Source organism: Piliocolobus tephrosceles, chromosome 1 (genome assembly GCF_002776525.5).
Source record: "Piliocolobus tephrosceles isolate RC106 chromosome 1, ASM277652v3, whole genome shotgun sequence".
Classification (NCBI taxonomy): Eukaryota; Metazoa; Chordata; class Mammalia; order Primates; family Cercopithecidae; genus Piliocolobus; species Piliocolobus tephrosceles.
Window position 1 is genome coordinate 136,429,534 of NC_045434.1, and position 15,055 is coordinate 136,444,588.

At 38.6% G+C, this 15,055-nt stretch overlaps 1 protein-coding gene across 1 annotated transcript in view; it reads left to right on the forward strand.

Annotated features, from left to right (window-relative positions):
- Positions 1 to 10,838: 10,838 nt before the first annotated feature.
- ZNHIT6 (zinc finger HIT-type containing 6) overlaps positions 10,839 to 15,055 on the forward strand; it is a 59,850-nt gene continuing 55,633 nt past the window's right edge. Inside the window, exons 1-4 of the mRNA XM_023208381.2 lie at positions 10,839 to 11,635; positions 12,753 to 12,818; positions 12,905 to 13,011; positions 13,097 to 13,182. Of these exons, the coding sequence (XP_023064149.2) occupies positions 11,139 to 11,635; positions 12,753 to 12,818; positions 12,905 to 13,011; positions 13,097 to 13,182 (756 nt within the window). The 5' untranslated portion in view covers positions 10,839 to 11,138. The remainder of the gene's footprint in view (positions 11,636 to 12,752; positions 12,819 to 12,904; positions 13,012 to 13,096; positions 13,183 to 15,055) is intronic.

Genomic DNA, 15,055 nt, shown 5'->3' on the forward strand with positions numbered 1-15,055 from the left:
TGTTAATGTACTTATTGCTACTGAATAATACACTTTAAAATGATTAAAACAGTCAATTTTATGTTATGCATATTTTACCACAATTTTTAAAAATAGGCCTTGGCAAAGATGTCTGCTTTTTCATTTGAAAAAGATAAAAATGGTTTTAAAATGAGCACAAAGGTTGAGCGTAAACTAAAGAAACCATATCCTATAATCTAGTTTCAGTCTACATGCTATATATTCTGTTCCAAGAAAATAATAATAACTCAGTTTGGACTTACATGATTTTTCTAGAGATCATTTCAGAAACATAGAGAGGCTAGAAATACCTTGCTTCATGTTTTAAGTGTGTTCCTAAAATATCAAATTTAAAGCAAATTGCAATCAACTTAATCATAGGCAGTATAGTAGTTAGGAGTGCTCTGAAAATTCATTGTGTGATTTGGGGTGTATCATTGTAGGTTCATTGTCTCAGTTTCTTCGCTGTAAAATAGGGATAATAAAAATACTTATCTCATTTGGTTGTTGAGTGGATTCGAAAATGGAGAAATGCTTAAAACAGTGTCTGGCACAAAGTAATCACCATAAACATTAGTTGCTGCTATTTATTGTCATCATCATCATCATCATCGTTAAAGATTTAATAGTTCTATGATCATTATCACCAAAGAAGTTTCTGCTAAATCCCTTAATAAAATTATTCATCTGCTTTAAAGCCATACTATCCCCATATTTTGTTGTACAAATAAATATTTTTATATATTATAATTACTATTTATTAAATATAAAGACTTTCTAAAAATGAAGTGCAGCATATAATATATATAATTAAGAAAGGTGTTTTGCTCTTCTCCCCATTTTTATGTATTAATGTAAAAATTACAGAGGTTTGGCTGGGCGCGATAGCTCATGCCTGTAATCCCAGCACTTTGGGAGGCCGAGGCTGGCGGATCACTTGAGGTTGGGGGTTCCAGACCAGCCTGACCAACATGGAGAAACCCTGTATCTACTAAAAATGCAAAAAATTAGCCAGGCATGGTGGCACATGCCTATAATCCCAGCTATTCGGGAGGCTGAGGCAGAAGAATCGCTTGAACCCAGGAGGCGAAGGTTGCAGTGAGCTGAAATTGCACATTGCACTCCAACCTGGATGAAAAGAGTGAAACTCTGTCTCAGAAAAAAAGAAAAAAAATTACAGTGGTTATTACAAAATAAATATCATGGACCTTTTCTGTAATATGAAACCATAGCAAAAGGAATATTGGACTTAGAGGCAGAAAACATGAATTGAGTTTCAACTCTCCCATTTATTGGTTTGCAGTACTTGGGTAAGTGACTAATTCTCTGTTATTATCTGTATTGGAATAGAGAGAGAGAGTAGGTAGGAATATAGTGTGTGTGTGTGTGTGTGTGTGTGTGTGTGTGTGTGTTTTCTTTTTTGTCTATATTGGGAAGTGTTTTTTTGGTCTGCTTGTCCTATCAATTACATGAGAGAAGGGTGTTAAAATCTCCAACCATAACTGGGTTTGCCTGTTTCTCCTTTTGTTTCTCACTTTTTCTTGCTTATACTTGTAATTAGTTGCATTCAAATTCACAGTTGTTATATCCTGTAATGTTCTGGCCAATGTTTAACAGCCAGCTCACTAAGAGGGAAGAAAGAGACAATCCCTAATTTGTTAGCATTTGCCCATTTCCATGGTGTAAATGCTTGTACCATGGCTGATTTCAAGCTACAAATAGATTACAGAACATGAAGATAGGAAGAGATAACATGTTGGGTCTAAGAAGCTAGTCCAAGTTGGCTTTAGCCCACCATTGGTATGTCATCCTGTTAGAATGATTATTCTATCATTATGAAATATCCCTTTTCTGCTTATTACCTTAATGTGTACTTTTTCTATTGTTTGTATAATTATACCAGTTTTCTTTTGGTTAGTGTCTGCATGGCAGATCTTTGACCATCCTTTTATTTTTAACCTTTCTGCATCCTTTCCTTTATTGTGTTTCTTGTAAGCAGCATGTCATTGTATTTTTATTGGTAATCCACGTTGGCAACTTTAGACTTATTTAGGGTATTTGGTCTGTTTACATTTAATGTAATTACTGTTACATTTACATTTAAACCTGTTCTCTTACTATTATTGTGTATTTATCTCATCTCTAATTTGTTTCCTCTTTCCTCCTTTCTTGCCCTTGAGGGGTAAAATATTTTTTTCTATATTTCCTCTTTTAGCTACTAGCCATACATTATTTTTATTTCCTTTTAGTGGCTACCCTAGAGACTACAGTGGTCACCTTCATATCCTTGACTTTATAGAGGCTATATAAATTAATACTTTTTGCGATGGCTCATGCCTGTAATCCCAGCACTTTGAGAGGTTGAGGCAGGTGGATCCTTTGAGGTCAGGAGTTCAAGACTAGCCTGGCCAACATAGTGAAACCCTGTCTCTACTAAAAATACAAAAAAAAAAAAAAAAAATTAGCCAGGTGTGGTGGTACATGCCTGTAATCCCAGCTACTTGGGAGGCTGAGGCAGGAGAATTGTTTGAACCCGGGAAGTGTAAGTTACAGTGAGCCGAGATCACACCACTGCACTGCAGCCTGGGTGATGGAGTGATATTCCATCACAAAAAAAAAAAAAAAATTAGTATTTTTCCACTTTTCAGACAATGCAAGCCCAGATCATGCTACTGCACTCCAGCCCAGGTGATGGAGTGAGACTCTGTCTCAAAAATAAATAAATAAACAAACAAATAAATAATAAGTGCTTTTCCACTTTTCGGGTAATACAAGAATATTACCACACTTTAATTCCATTTATCTCTTCCTGACATTTTGTGGCACTACTGTCTGTATTTTTATTATACATATATTTAAAACCCTAAATATTTTAAACTGACCATTTTGTTTTTTCTTCCTATTTATCCTTTTCTATGGTTTCTTTTTTGTTGTTTTTTAAAACATCTTTATTGATATATAACTGTTGGACATATTTTGGTGATACATGTATTATTTTGGGGATACATATATTTTGATACATGTGTACAATGTGTAATGATCAAATTAAGGTAATAAGAACATCCATCACCTCAAACATTTATTTTTCCTTTGTGTTGGAAACTACATTTTTAGTTGTCTGAGGAACCTCTATACTGTTTTCCATAATGGCTGTCCTACTTTACATTCCCAACAACAATGTATGAGCATTCCCCTTTCTCCTCATCTCCTTGCCAACATTTATGTCTTTTTTATAGTAACCATTCTAAATGGGATAAGATGATATCTCATTGCACTTTTGATTTGCATTTCCCTGATGATTAGTGATGTTGAGAATTTTTTCATATACCTATTGGCCATTTGTATATCTTTAGAGAAACATCTATTCAGCTCTCGTGCTGATTTTTTCATAGGATCATTGGGTTTTTTGCTATTGAGTTGGTCGAGTGCCTTAAATATTCTGGTTATTAGTCCCTTGTTGGATTGATCGTTTTCAAATATTTTCTCTCATTCTGTGGGTTGTCTCTCTTCACTTTTTATTGATTGTTTCCTTTGCTGCACAGAAACTTTTAGGCTTGATGTAATCCTATCTGTGTACTTTTGCTTTGTTACCTGTGCTTTTGAGGTCTTAGCCAAAAAATCTATGCTTTTCTTTCCTTCGTTACCATGCTTTCATCTGGGATAATTTGCCTTCTGCTAGAGAACCTCCTTAAGTATTTCTTTTCACGGCAGATCTCATGTCCTGACCAAAATATAAGAGTTTGGCCCTCCTACGCAAGATTGGCAGGTTTTATAGTTTCAAAAATAAGTATAAGCTAAACCTTCAATATATGTCCTGTTGAGTGTAATTTTTTCCTTATTACCTATATATTAATTGGCTGTGTTAGCTATGATGAAGTTGTTGTCACCTAAGCCTGGGTACACAATTATGCAATCTGTGTGCTTTGGATTCAGAGTCCTAGCATTGTTTAAAGCCAAGTTAGAAAAATGATACCTCTTTAGAGAAGAGCAACTGATGGGGAATCTCAGCTGTCATCTTGGCTGTGCCTAGCAGTAGAATTTTAGAACTGCACACAAGTGTAAAAAACAATCTCAGTAACAATCCATTAAAAATAATTGCATTTTATTAGGTATCTAGTTCAGAACAAATTTACAGTTGAAATGCAATAAAACTTTTCATTTCTTTTTTTTTTTTTTTTTTTTTGAGACAGAGTCTGGCTCTGTCACCCAGGCTGGAGTGCAGTGGCATGATCTCAGCTCACTGCAACCTCCACCTCCCGGGTTCAAGTGATTCTCCTGCTTCAGTCTCCTGAGTAGCTGGGATTACAGACACCTGCCACCACGCCCGGCTAATTTTTGTATTTTTAACAGAGACAGGTTTTCACCACATTGGCCAGACTGGTCTTGAACTCCTGAGCTCAGGTGATCTGCCCACCTCTCCTCCTCAAAGTGCTGGGATTACAGGCGTAAGCCACAGTGCCTGGCCAACTTTTCATTTCTTGAAGCAAACAGTTGAAACCCAGTTTCATGAAAAGTGCATTCCTCGTGAAGGTATAAGGATCTTCCTCAACTACTAGGAAATAAAAACTTTATTTAAACTTTAATGATATTACATTTAATTTTTTCACTTGAGCATTTTCAGTACATAAAAGAGGTTCTCATTTAACGAATAATGCAAATTCCAAGATACTATATAAAACATTCACAGTTAAAATAATTTTCCCAAATGTTTCCCACATAATTCAATATGATCCAAAAATACTATGTATTTCTTTTTCAAGTCTTCATACAATGACAAAACAACTTTGTAGAAATATTTAAATTAGGCATTAGCAAGTTTTTGGTTTGATAGTTGGAAGCAAGAAATTTAAACAATCGGAATTTCTTGAGCTTGGGTTTTATAGCCAAATATTATTCTGGCTAGTAAAACTTGCTCCTTTTAAGCCTTGTGTTAAAGAGAAATAATAATAATAAATTGAAATTTTTAAAAAAATTCTAAACCCTTTTTAGAAATAAATTTCACATACGTCTCTGCAGCAAATACTATGCCTTCTGTATCAGGTCCTGAATTTCTGTAGTGATTACCCAATTATTGGATCCTTCTAGGGGAACATCAGTTATGATTGAACCACCTAAATGTATGATGTATTTGTTTGATCCAAATAATGTTTTGCCAGTAATCAATCCAGGCAATTCTTTGGAAACGGTTTTTTGTGTGGTCATAATAGGTCCATCCAAATCACGGTATAAGTCACTATCCCCTGTTAAGAATAATCGTACCCAGAACCAACCTGTGGTTTCTTCCCTCACCATTTACTTCTGTGCCCCAACCTTAGAACCCAAGCTCAGGAAAAGAACCTGGCTCTTTATCACCTGCAGGATGAAGAAGCGCAAGCTTCTCTGGAAGGCCTACGAAGCCTTGGTGACCTGATTTTTGATCACCTGTCAGCATTTTCTCTTTGCTATCAAAGTCAGCACTCTCCATCATATTTAAATATCTGTCCTAGTCTGTTCTCTGTTGCTAGAACAGAACACCACAGACTCAGGAATTTTTAAAGAGAAGAAATTTATTTCTCACAGTTCTGGGGGTTGGAAAGTCCAGAGCATGGTGCAAGTGTGTAGTGAGGGTTACCCCACACCAGAAGGTGAAAGCAATGATACAAGAGGCAACCTGAACTGGATTTGTTTTACCAAAACTCAGTCACATGATAACTAACCTACCTTCATGCTAAGATTAATCCATTCATGAATGCTCTACCCTCTTAAACCAATCACCTCTTATTAGGCCCCTCCTCTCAACACTGTTGGGTTGGGGATTAAGTTTCCAACACATGGACTTTTGGGGTACACATTCAAACCACAACACTCTCTGATGTTCCCTGAACATACTCTACTTTCTCATTCCTATCTGGAAAGCTCTCCTGCCCTGTCCTCCTGGTCAACTCCCATTCATTCGAGCTCCTCAGAAAAACTTTCCTAACTTTCCTCACACAGGAATGCATGCTACTTACACTTAAGATCACATTCTATATTCTAATTTCTTGCTTCAGTGTTTCATTTTTGCTATTTTCATGTTTATCTTCCTTCACTGAACTGTGACCTCCTTGTAGGCAAATGGTAGATTTTAATACTTATAATCACTCAGCACAGCACAGTGTGTGAGGCATAATAGGTGCTCAAGTCCTTCATGTTTTTACATTTTATTGTCATGTATCAGACACTGTACTCTGAGTTGTTGAGAAAAAAATGCAGGGTTCCCTGTAAGCTTACTGTCTGGGGGAGACACTGATGTTAATCAAGTGATAATACAAGTAAATACATAATTATAACTTGAAATAAGTACTCTAAACACACACACACACACACACACACAAAACCATGATCTAGGTTGAGCGTGGGGGAGGAGGAGAGGTCAAAAATGCTTCCCTAAGGAAGTAGTGCTTGACTTGCTTACCATCTGAAGAACTAGTAATGAGAGATAAAACTGGAGAGAAGATATGGGCCAGAATATGAGGGGGATCTTCACAAGGCCATAATAAGGATTTAGTTCTTTATCCTAAAAGCAAAAATTAGGCATTGAAGGTTTTTAAGGAGGTGACTGACATTATCAGACTTTGATTTGTAACAATGCTCACACTGTACTTTGGAGAATGAATTGAAAAGAAAAATAATGACTGAATAAGTGAACATATTAATAAATTAACTAATATGTTAATTCTTTACTATGTTAACCTCATCTAATTGAAATTTGAATTTTAATACACTTCTGGTATAACACTGTGTAACTGAAACATAATATGAGCTACATATGTAACTTCAAATTTTCTAATAGCCACATTAAAAAGCATAAAAGCTCAGACACAGTGGTTCAGGCCACCCAGCACTTTGGGAGGCTGAGGCGGGCAGATCACTTGAGGCCAGGAGTTCAAGACCAGCCTGGCCAACATGGCAAAACCCCATCTCTACCAAAAATACAAAAATTAGCCAGGTATGGTGGTGCATGCCTATAATCCCAGTCACGCAGGAGCCTGAGGCACAAGAATCACTTGAACCCAGGAGGTGGAGGCTGCAGCGAGCCAACATGGAGCCACTGCACTCCAGCTTGAGTGACAGAGCAAGACTCTATCTCAAATAAATAAAATAAAAATAAACAAGTGAAATTAATGTTAACGATGTACATAATATATCCAAAATAGTATCACTTCAACATGTAATCAGTACAAAGGTATTATTGAGATGGTTTACATTCTTTTTTAAAATATACTAAGTCTTTGAAATCCAGTGTGTATCTTACGCTGACAGCACATCTCAATTTAGATAATTACGTTTCAAGTGCTCAGGAGTCACTGTGGCCAATGGCTACCATATAGCAAAGTGCAGTTTTTTTTTTTTTTTTTTTTTTTTTTGAGACGGGGGCTCGCTCTCTCGCCCCGGCTGGAGTGCAGTGGCCGGATCTCAGCTCACTGCAAGCTCCGCTCCCGGGTTTACGCCATTCTCCAGCCTCAGCCTCCCGAGTAGCTGGGACTACAGGCGCCCGCCACCTCGCCCGGCTAGTTTTTTGTATTTTTTAGTAGAGACGGGGTTTCATTGTGTTGGCCAGGATGGTCTCGATCTCCTGACCTTGTGATCCGCCCGTCTCGGCCTCCCAAAGTGCTGGGATTACAGGCTTGAGCCACCGCGCCCGGCCAAAGTGCAGTTTTAATACCTTCACCCAGTGGTTCCCAAAGCTGCTTATAATACATCAAAAGTACCACCCAGATACACTTGTGAAAAATATAAATTGCCCAGAAACTCTCTCCATTTTGTTAAATACCTCTAAGGGGAGATCCAGAGATCTGTTTCTGATTAAGTACACCAGGTGATGCTGATGCAACAGTTCGTGGACAAGCATACGCAGTTTCTGAATTGCCTCAAAGTTGTGAATATAATGAAACATTTAGGCATCCTGGAAAATTTTGAGTAGTGTTATGGGAAGCCCAGAAGAAAGGATATTTGGGACACCCCTCAAATAATTTCACAAATTCTTTACCATACAGTATTGCTAAATAAAAAGTTCAATCTGGTAACTTCGGTTCCTGAAAAGATAGCAAACTAACAAACCTATTGTCTCCTGGAGTCTCCAAATCCATTCCTGAAGATGCCACATATATGGTGGGGGGTGGGGGGGAGGGTGATAAATAATGAGCCTAACTAGGAAACTCTGAAAACCCTTAGGAGGTGAAAGGGAGTTGGGTCCGTTGTGATGGAGAAAGGAAAGCCTGGAGGGACAAAGAGGGACACTAATGGAGGTAGAGGGTGGAATGAAAGGATAGAATCTCTGATTGTTCCCTTTTCTACCCTACATTAGCTTGGGTGGATCATGGCCCACCTCAACTCAAGATGGTTATAAAAACCAAAGTCAGCCTAACAAGTGTCCAAGGAGGCAGAAGAACACCAGGAAAACTGATAACTGTGCATACACGTTGGTTTAGAACAGTTCTCTTCTTCCCTCCACCCAAAAGTCTAGATGATTACTGCAGAAGACAGCAGCTCTTGGAAATGGGATGGCAAAGTGGGAGTACTAGAAGTTAACCTGAGAGGCATATGCTCTTCATAGAGCATATGCTGTTGACAGGCTGAAATTCCTTGCTGATCGTTGACCAGCGCATTAGTTTGCCAAGGCCACTATAATGAACTATCACAGACTGAGTAACTTAAATTTATTTTCTCATAGACGCTAAAACTCCAAAATAAGTTGTCACCACCAGTCTTGTTTTTTCTGAGGCCTCTTTCACTGGTATGCAGGTGGCCACCTCACTGTACCACTGTGCTCTTTGCAGGCATCTCTCGTGTCTCTTTTTGTGTCCAAATTTCCTCTTCTTATAAAGATATCAGTCAGATTGGATTAGGGCCCACCCTAATGGTCTCATTTTAATGAAATCACCTTTGAAGGTTCTATCTCCAAATACACTCACAGTCTGAGGTACTGGCTGTTACGGATTTAACACACGAATTTGAGGGTACACAATTCAGCCTGTAAGAGCCAGTAACTTCGGCCCACTGCCACATGGGCCTCTTGGTACTCACAACCTGGCAGCTTGCTTCCCCCAGAGTGAATGATCTAGGAAGGAGAACAAAAGAGCAAGAGCCTAAGGCAGAAACCACAGCCTTTTTCCAAACCTAATCTTAGAGGTAACGTATTACTTCTGCTGTATGCTATCAGTAACACAGACCAATCCTGGGATGATGCAGGAGCAGTCTACACATTGGTCTGAACACTGTGGGGGTGGGGGGATCACTGGGGAACATACTGGTGCCTGTCTACCACAAACCTGTATGCATAATATATGAATAACTACTATAATTTGATAATAAAAGACGTCAATTAAAAAGGAGCAAAAGATTTGAATAAACATTTCATTAAAGAAAATATCTAAGTGGCCAGTTGAACATGAAAAGATGTTCAACATCATTAGTCATTAAAGAAACGTAATTTAATAACATTAAAGAAATGTAAGTTAAATTCGCAACGACATATCACTACACATCTATAATAACTGATAATACTAAGAATTGGCAGGGATGTAGAGAAACAGGAACCCTCAGCCAGTGGGAATGTAAAATGGTATAGCTACTTTGGAGAACAGTTTGAGCATTACTTTAAAAATTAACATAAATTTATATGGCCTAGCAATTCCACTCCTAGTTATTTACTTACGGGAAATGTAAACATGTCCACACAAATACTTGTATATGAATGTGGAAGCAGAATTATTCGTAATAGCCCAAACTGGAAACAAGGCAAATGCCCACCAACTGGTACATGCATGAAAAAACGTGCCACATTCATACAATGCGATGTTATTCAGCAATACCGGGCATTAGGCACTTTCACCTAATATATTTATGATGTTCTCTGAGAGAATCCTGCAAAATGCTGCAGAATCCTTCAGAATGCCTGCGTCAGGCTGTTATTTAAAAAGAATGGAAAGAAAAATTAATGCCCTCTTTCCTACTTGAAACCCATCAGGATTCCCAGTTATATATTTTGTGTCCGTCACTGCTAGTTAATTCCCATGCATGATCTCATAATCTTCGCAATGACACTGAGATTTGTATTAATAATACCATGGTCCCCAGTTTATAGCTTTAAGAAACTAAAGCTTGGAAAGGCATAACATCAGGTGTGTCTATTTTCATACAAGATTGGATTTAATGGTTAACACAGATGAGGGTGGGTTTTCCCATTTCCAGAGTGTAAGGGTTTCACTTCTCTTCCTCTGCCGGTCTCCTCCACTCTTAACACCGAGTAGGGCGTGGAGGGTGACCTAGGGTGTGGCCCAGGAGGCTTCCCCAGGGGAAAGGGGTGGAGGAAACCAGGCGGTTTGAAACCCATTAGGATTCCGTTATATATTGAGTTTGTATCCGTCACTGCTAGTTGATTCCCATGCATTATCTCATATAATCTTCGCAATGACACTGGGAGATTTGTATTAATAATACCGTGGTCCCTAGTTTATACCTTTAAGAAACTAAAGCTTGGAAAGGCGTAACATCGGGTGTGTCCTCCATTTTCATACAAGATTGGATTTAATGGTTAACACAGATTAGGTTGGGTTTTCCCATTTCCAGAGTGTAAGGGTTTCGCTTCTCTCCCTCTGCAGGTCTCCTCCACTCTTTACACCGAGTAGGGCGTGGAGGGTGACCTAGGGTGTGGCCCAGGAGGCTTCCCTAGGGGAAGGGTGTAGTAGAAACCAGGCGGGAGACGAGAATACCACTGGGCAAGTCACGCAGTTAAAGCTTCTTGGCCCAGAGCATCCGGCAGCGCCTCCGCAGAGCCGTAAAGAGTTCTACAAGTCGTGAAGTGTCGAGGAGCAAAAGCGTTGCTTTACGGCGATTCGAGCAGTCGCGTCAAGCTGACTATTCCGGGCTCTTGGCTACTTGGCTTCGCACGTGGGCCGCCGTAGGTATTCCGATCGGTAATTCCTCCTATTGGTGTGCAGCAGCCACATTGAAGGACAGAGTGGCAACAGAGGCCAAGTATCGTGAGTTTGCTGCTGAGAATGAAGGGAAGTCTGGGGGAGGTCTCCACAGCGTAGCTGAGGGGGTGCGGCTAAGTCCAGAGCCTGGCACGGGCGGAGGAGGTCGGCGGCAGAGAGGAAGGGAGAGGGCTGACAGGGATGAAGGAGATAGGGGATGGAGAGAAGGGAAGTGGACAAAGGCCAGAGGAAATACCGATGGACCTAACGATAGTGAAGCAAGAAATTATGGACTGGCCAGATACAGAAGGCAGGTTGGCTGGCCAGTGGGTAAAACAGGAGGTGGAGGATAGGCCTGAGGTGAAGGATGAGAACGCAGGCGTATTGGAGGTGAAGCAGGAGACGGATAGTAGTTTAGTGGTAAAAGAAGCGAAGGTGGGTGACCCAGAGGTAAAGGAAGAGAAGGTAAAGGAAGAGGTAATGGACTGGTCAGAAGTGAAGGAAGAGAAGGATAACTCGGAGATGAAACAGGAGGAGAAGTTTGTTGGTCAATACATAAAAGAGGAAGTGATGCATGGAGAGTGTGTAAAAGAAGAGAAGGATTTCCTGAAGAAAGAAACCGTGGATGATACAAAGGTGAAAGAAGAGCCTCCGATAAATCACCCGGTGGGTTGCAAGCGGAAACTGGCCATGTCAAGGTAGGGCATGGGGAATTCCATTTAGGGGAATAAAGCTGTGGAATCCTCATGTCTAGAGTGAAGGAAACCACACTATCAGGAGAAGGTGGAATAATGAAAAATAAGCACAAGTTTGGGTTTCTGGAGTCAGACGGCGTTCGTGGGGGTGGGTTGGGAAGTGGAGGGTGTTGTAGATGACAACACAACAAATTCAGTGAAAATATATGAAGTTGGTAGTGTCCAATGGGTAATGGGCAAGTTAGGAAAGTGAAAATTCTGGGGACCAAAAGATCATTTGGAACTGGATCTGGCTTGACTTAATATGCTCTTTACTCGGTATTCCTTTGAGAGAGAATAGAGATGAGAAAGTCTAATAAAACCAACAATGACAACGTAGATTAAGTTAAAATTAGGCAAAATTACAGTTGGCCTCAATTATCAAACTTCTGCATGGGTGCTGTGAATATTTATTGCTTTTGATTTAATTTCCTTATTGTGTGGATCATGTGACAAAGGAAATAAAGTAGTCAGATTCTTGGGAATATTACCGTCTAGAACACAGTGGGCTAAATATAAGTAACTGTAGTTTGGTTGTCAGTATCACAAGAGCATAGAAGAGCAGTTGAGGACAGATTATGGGTTACATGGCATTTATAGATTATTTCGATGTTCATTCTAGATTAGGTGTGGAGTTCAGGAAAAAAGATGCTACTACTACTCTCTGAATTTCACTTGGCCTTATATTCTTTTCCTGGTGTGTGCTTTAAAAATATCTAAACATAGCTCATGGATTGGACTCCTGGATACACACACATACAATCATTACCACATTTCCAGGAATCACAAGTTAAAATATCAGTGAATAATCTCATTCCCTAATTAGAGTAGAAAAAGAAATCAAAAGCAAGGTGGGTTTTAAAAATTTTAATACATTTTTCTGAGTTACATGTCACTAACAACATTGGAAATGTAGTTGTTTTGGGAAGGTTTCATAGAGAAGAATTTTCAAATGATGTTCAACAGCTATCAAAATTTTTCAGAGTTACTTGTCACTAAGTTTATAAGTTGGGACATTCTAAGTTTATAAATAAATAGAGTTAATATTTGATAATTTAATGTTACATGTGGGCTTTTGCAGGTGTGAAACTTGTGGTACAGAAGAAGCAAAGTACAGATGTCCACGTTGTATGCGATATTCCTGCAGGTATACATGTAACTTCCTACCTTTTAACCTGTATCTGTACCTTTCTTACCCTAAAGTATAAAAGTACTTCCCCTTTGTCTTTTCAGTTTGCCCTGTGTAAAGAAACACAAAGCAGAACTGACATGTAATGGAGTTCGAGATAAAACTGCATACGTTTCAATACAACAGTTTACTGAAATGAATCTCCTAAGTGGTAAGCCACTTTATGCATAGCAATTTGAGGCTTTCTGGCCATTGGTGTATGTCATTTGTTTATTCTTCTGTTTTGAAATTTTTAGATTATCGATTTTTGGAAGATGTGGCAAGAACAGCGGACCATATTTCTAGAGATGCTTTTTTGAAAAGACCAATAAGCAATAAACATGTAAGAATTTTAAGAATTTTTCCTAATTTCTTCCAGTTAGAAGTCCTTCAAATCAATTAGATTCTTTTTTTTTTTTTTTTTTAACTTACCAAATAATATATATTAAGTGGCTACCATGATGTAGAGCTGTTCTGATTACTTAAGGATATGGCTGTGACCCAAACAAAGTCTGTCCCCTCGTGGAGTTGTATTTAGTGGGAGATACAGGAGATAAGTGGAGGAACAAATGTAATTTCAGATAGAGTTAAGTTCATATAGAAGATAAAGAAGGCTCAAGAGATTAAAGAGAGAATGAAAATGGTCTGTTGGGGAGAGATTGTCAGGGTACTATTTTTGATACAGTGGTCAGGAGAAGCTTGTCTAAGAGATGATATGTAAGCAGTGATCTGAATGCTGAGAAAGAAGCTGTCATGTAAACATTTGGGGGAAGATTATTCCAGGTAGGGACAAAAGTAAAAGGAAAGACCTGAGTCAGAAACAAGGATGTCTGGTTTGAGGAATTAAAAGATTGGCAAGGTAACTGAAGCATAATTGAAAATGAAGTTAGAGTAACTGGCTCATGCCTGTAATCCAAACACTTTGGGAGGCTGAGGCCAGACCATTGCTTGAGCTCAGGAGTTCAAGACCAGCCTGGGCAACATGATGAAAACCTGTCTCCATGAAAAAATACAAAAATTAGCCAGATGTGGTGGTGTGCCCCTGTAGTCCCATCAACTTGGGAAGCTGAGGAGGGAGGATCACCTGAGCCCAGGAATGTCAAGGCTGCAGTGAGCCGTGATTGCGCCCCTGCACTCCAGCCTGGGCAACAGAGTGAGACTCTGTCTCAAAAGAAAAAAGAAAAGACACTGGTGAGGGTTTCTAATTCTAAGTGCAAATGGAAACCATGGAAGGGTTTTGAACTTAAATTTGCTTTTTGAAAAACCACTCTTGCTGCTGTGTGAACTTTAGGAGGGCAAGAGTGGAAGACTGGAAGTAGGAAGACAAATTATGCAGCTCTTCCCACGATCCTTGTGAGATAATAGTGGCTTGATTATACTGTTTGAATTATTGCGAAGGGATTAGATTCTGATTTTGAAGGAAGAGCTAACAAGACTTGCCTAATTGACTAATATACTCAATTTTCATACTCTTGCATTCCTTTTTTAATTCCTTAAATACTATGCAAAATTAAAGCTTACATATTTGGAATTTTTTGGCAACTGGTGTTGTAGAAATTCATGTATGGTGTGATTAAATCGTATCCTGGAATTGTGTTGATTTTAGTATTGGAGTTGCAGAATTTTAATACCTTTTAAACACCTTGTTTTATTGGTATTATTGGTACAGACATAATTACATCACACATATCTGAAAGAAAATTATTCATATAGCAACTCTTATTTTTCCTCAAACTTAATTAGGCATAATTAAAATTCTACCTAAAGATAAATTACTTTACAATTTTTTTAATTGTGAAATATAGCATGTATATTTTCTAAAAATCACAAAATGGAAGTACACAGTTTAATGAATAGTTATAAAATGAATATTCATGTAACTACCACCCCAGTCTAGAATTAGAACATTACTGGCTTCCCAGAAGTTCCATGCCACCTTCTTATGCCCTTCCCTGATCTTTTCTCATTTCTTAATATTTTTTTCTATCTTAGGACTGTAACACAATATGTATATGCATTTTTTTTTTATGGATTTTGGATTTTCTGTAAGAGTAAAAAACAGTTTAGAAAAAATGCCACTACTTTTGTCTATGAATTATAGTATGCATGTGAACATGTTTTCGTAGGGTTTATACCTGGGAATAGAATTGCTTTGTTGTGTGGTATGCATATCTTCATTTTGCCTAGATGTTACCAAAACATTTTCCAAAGTGATT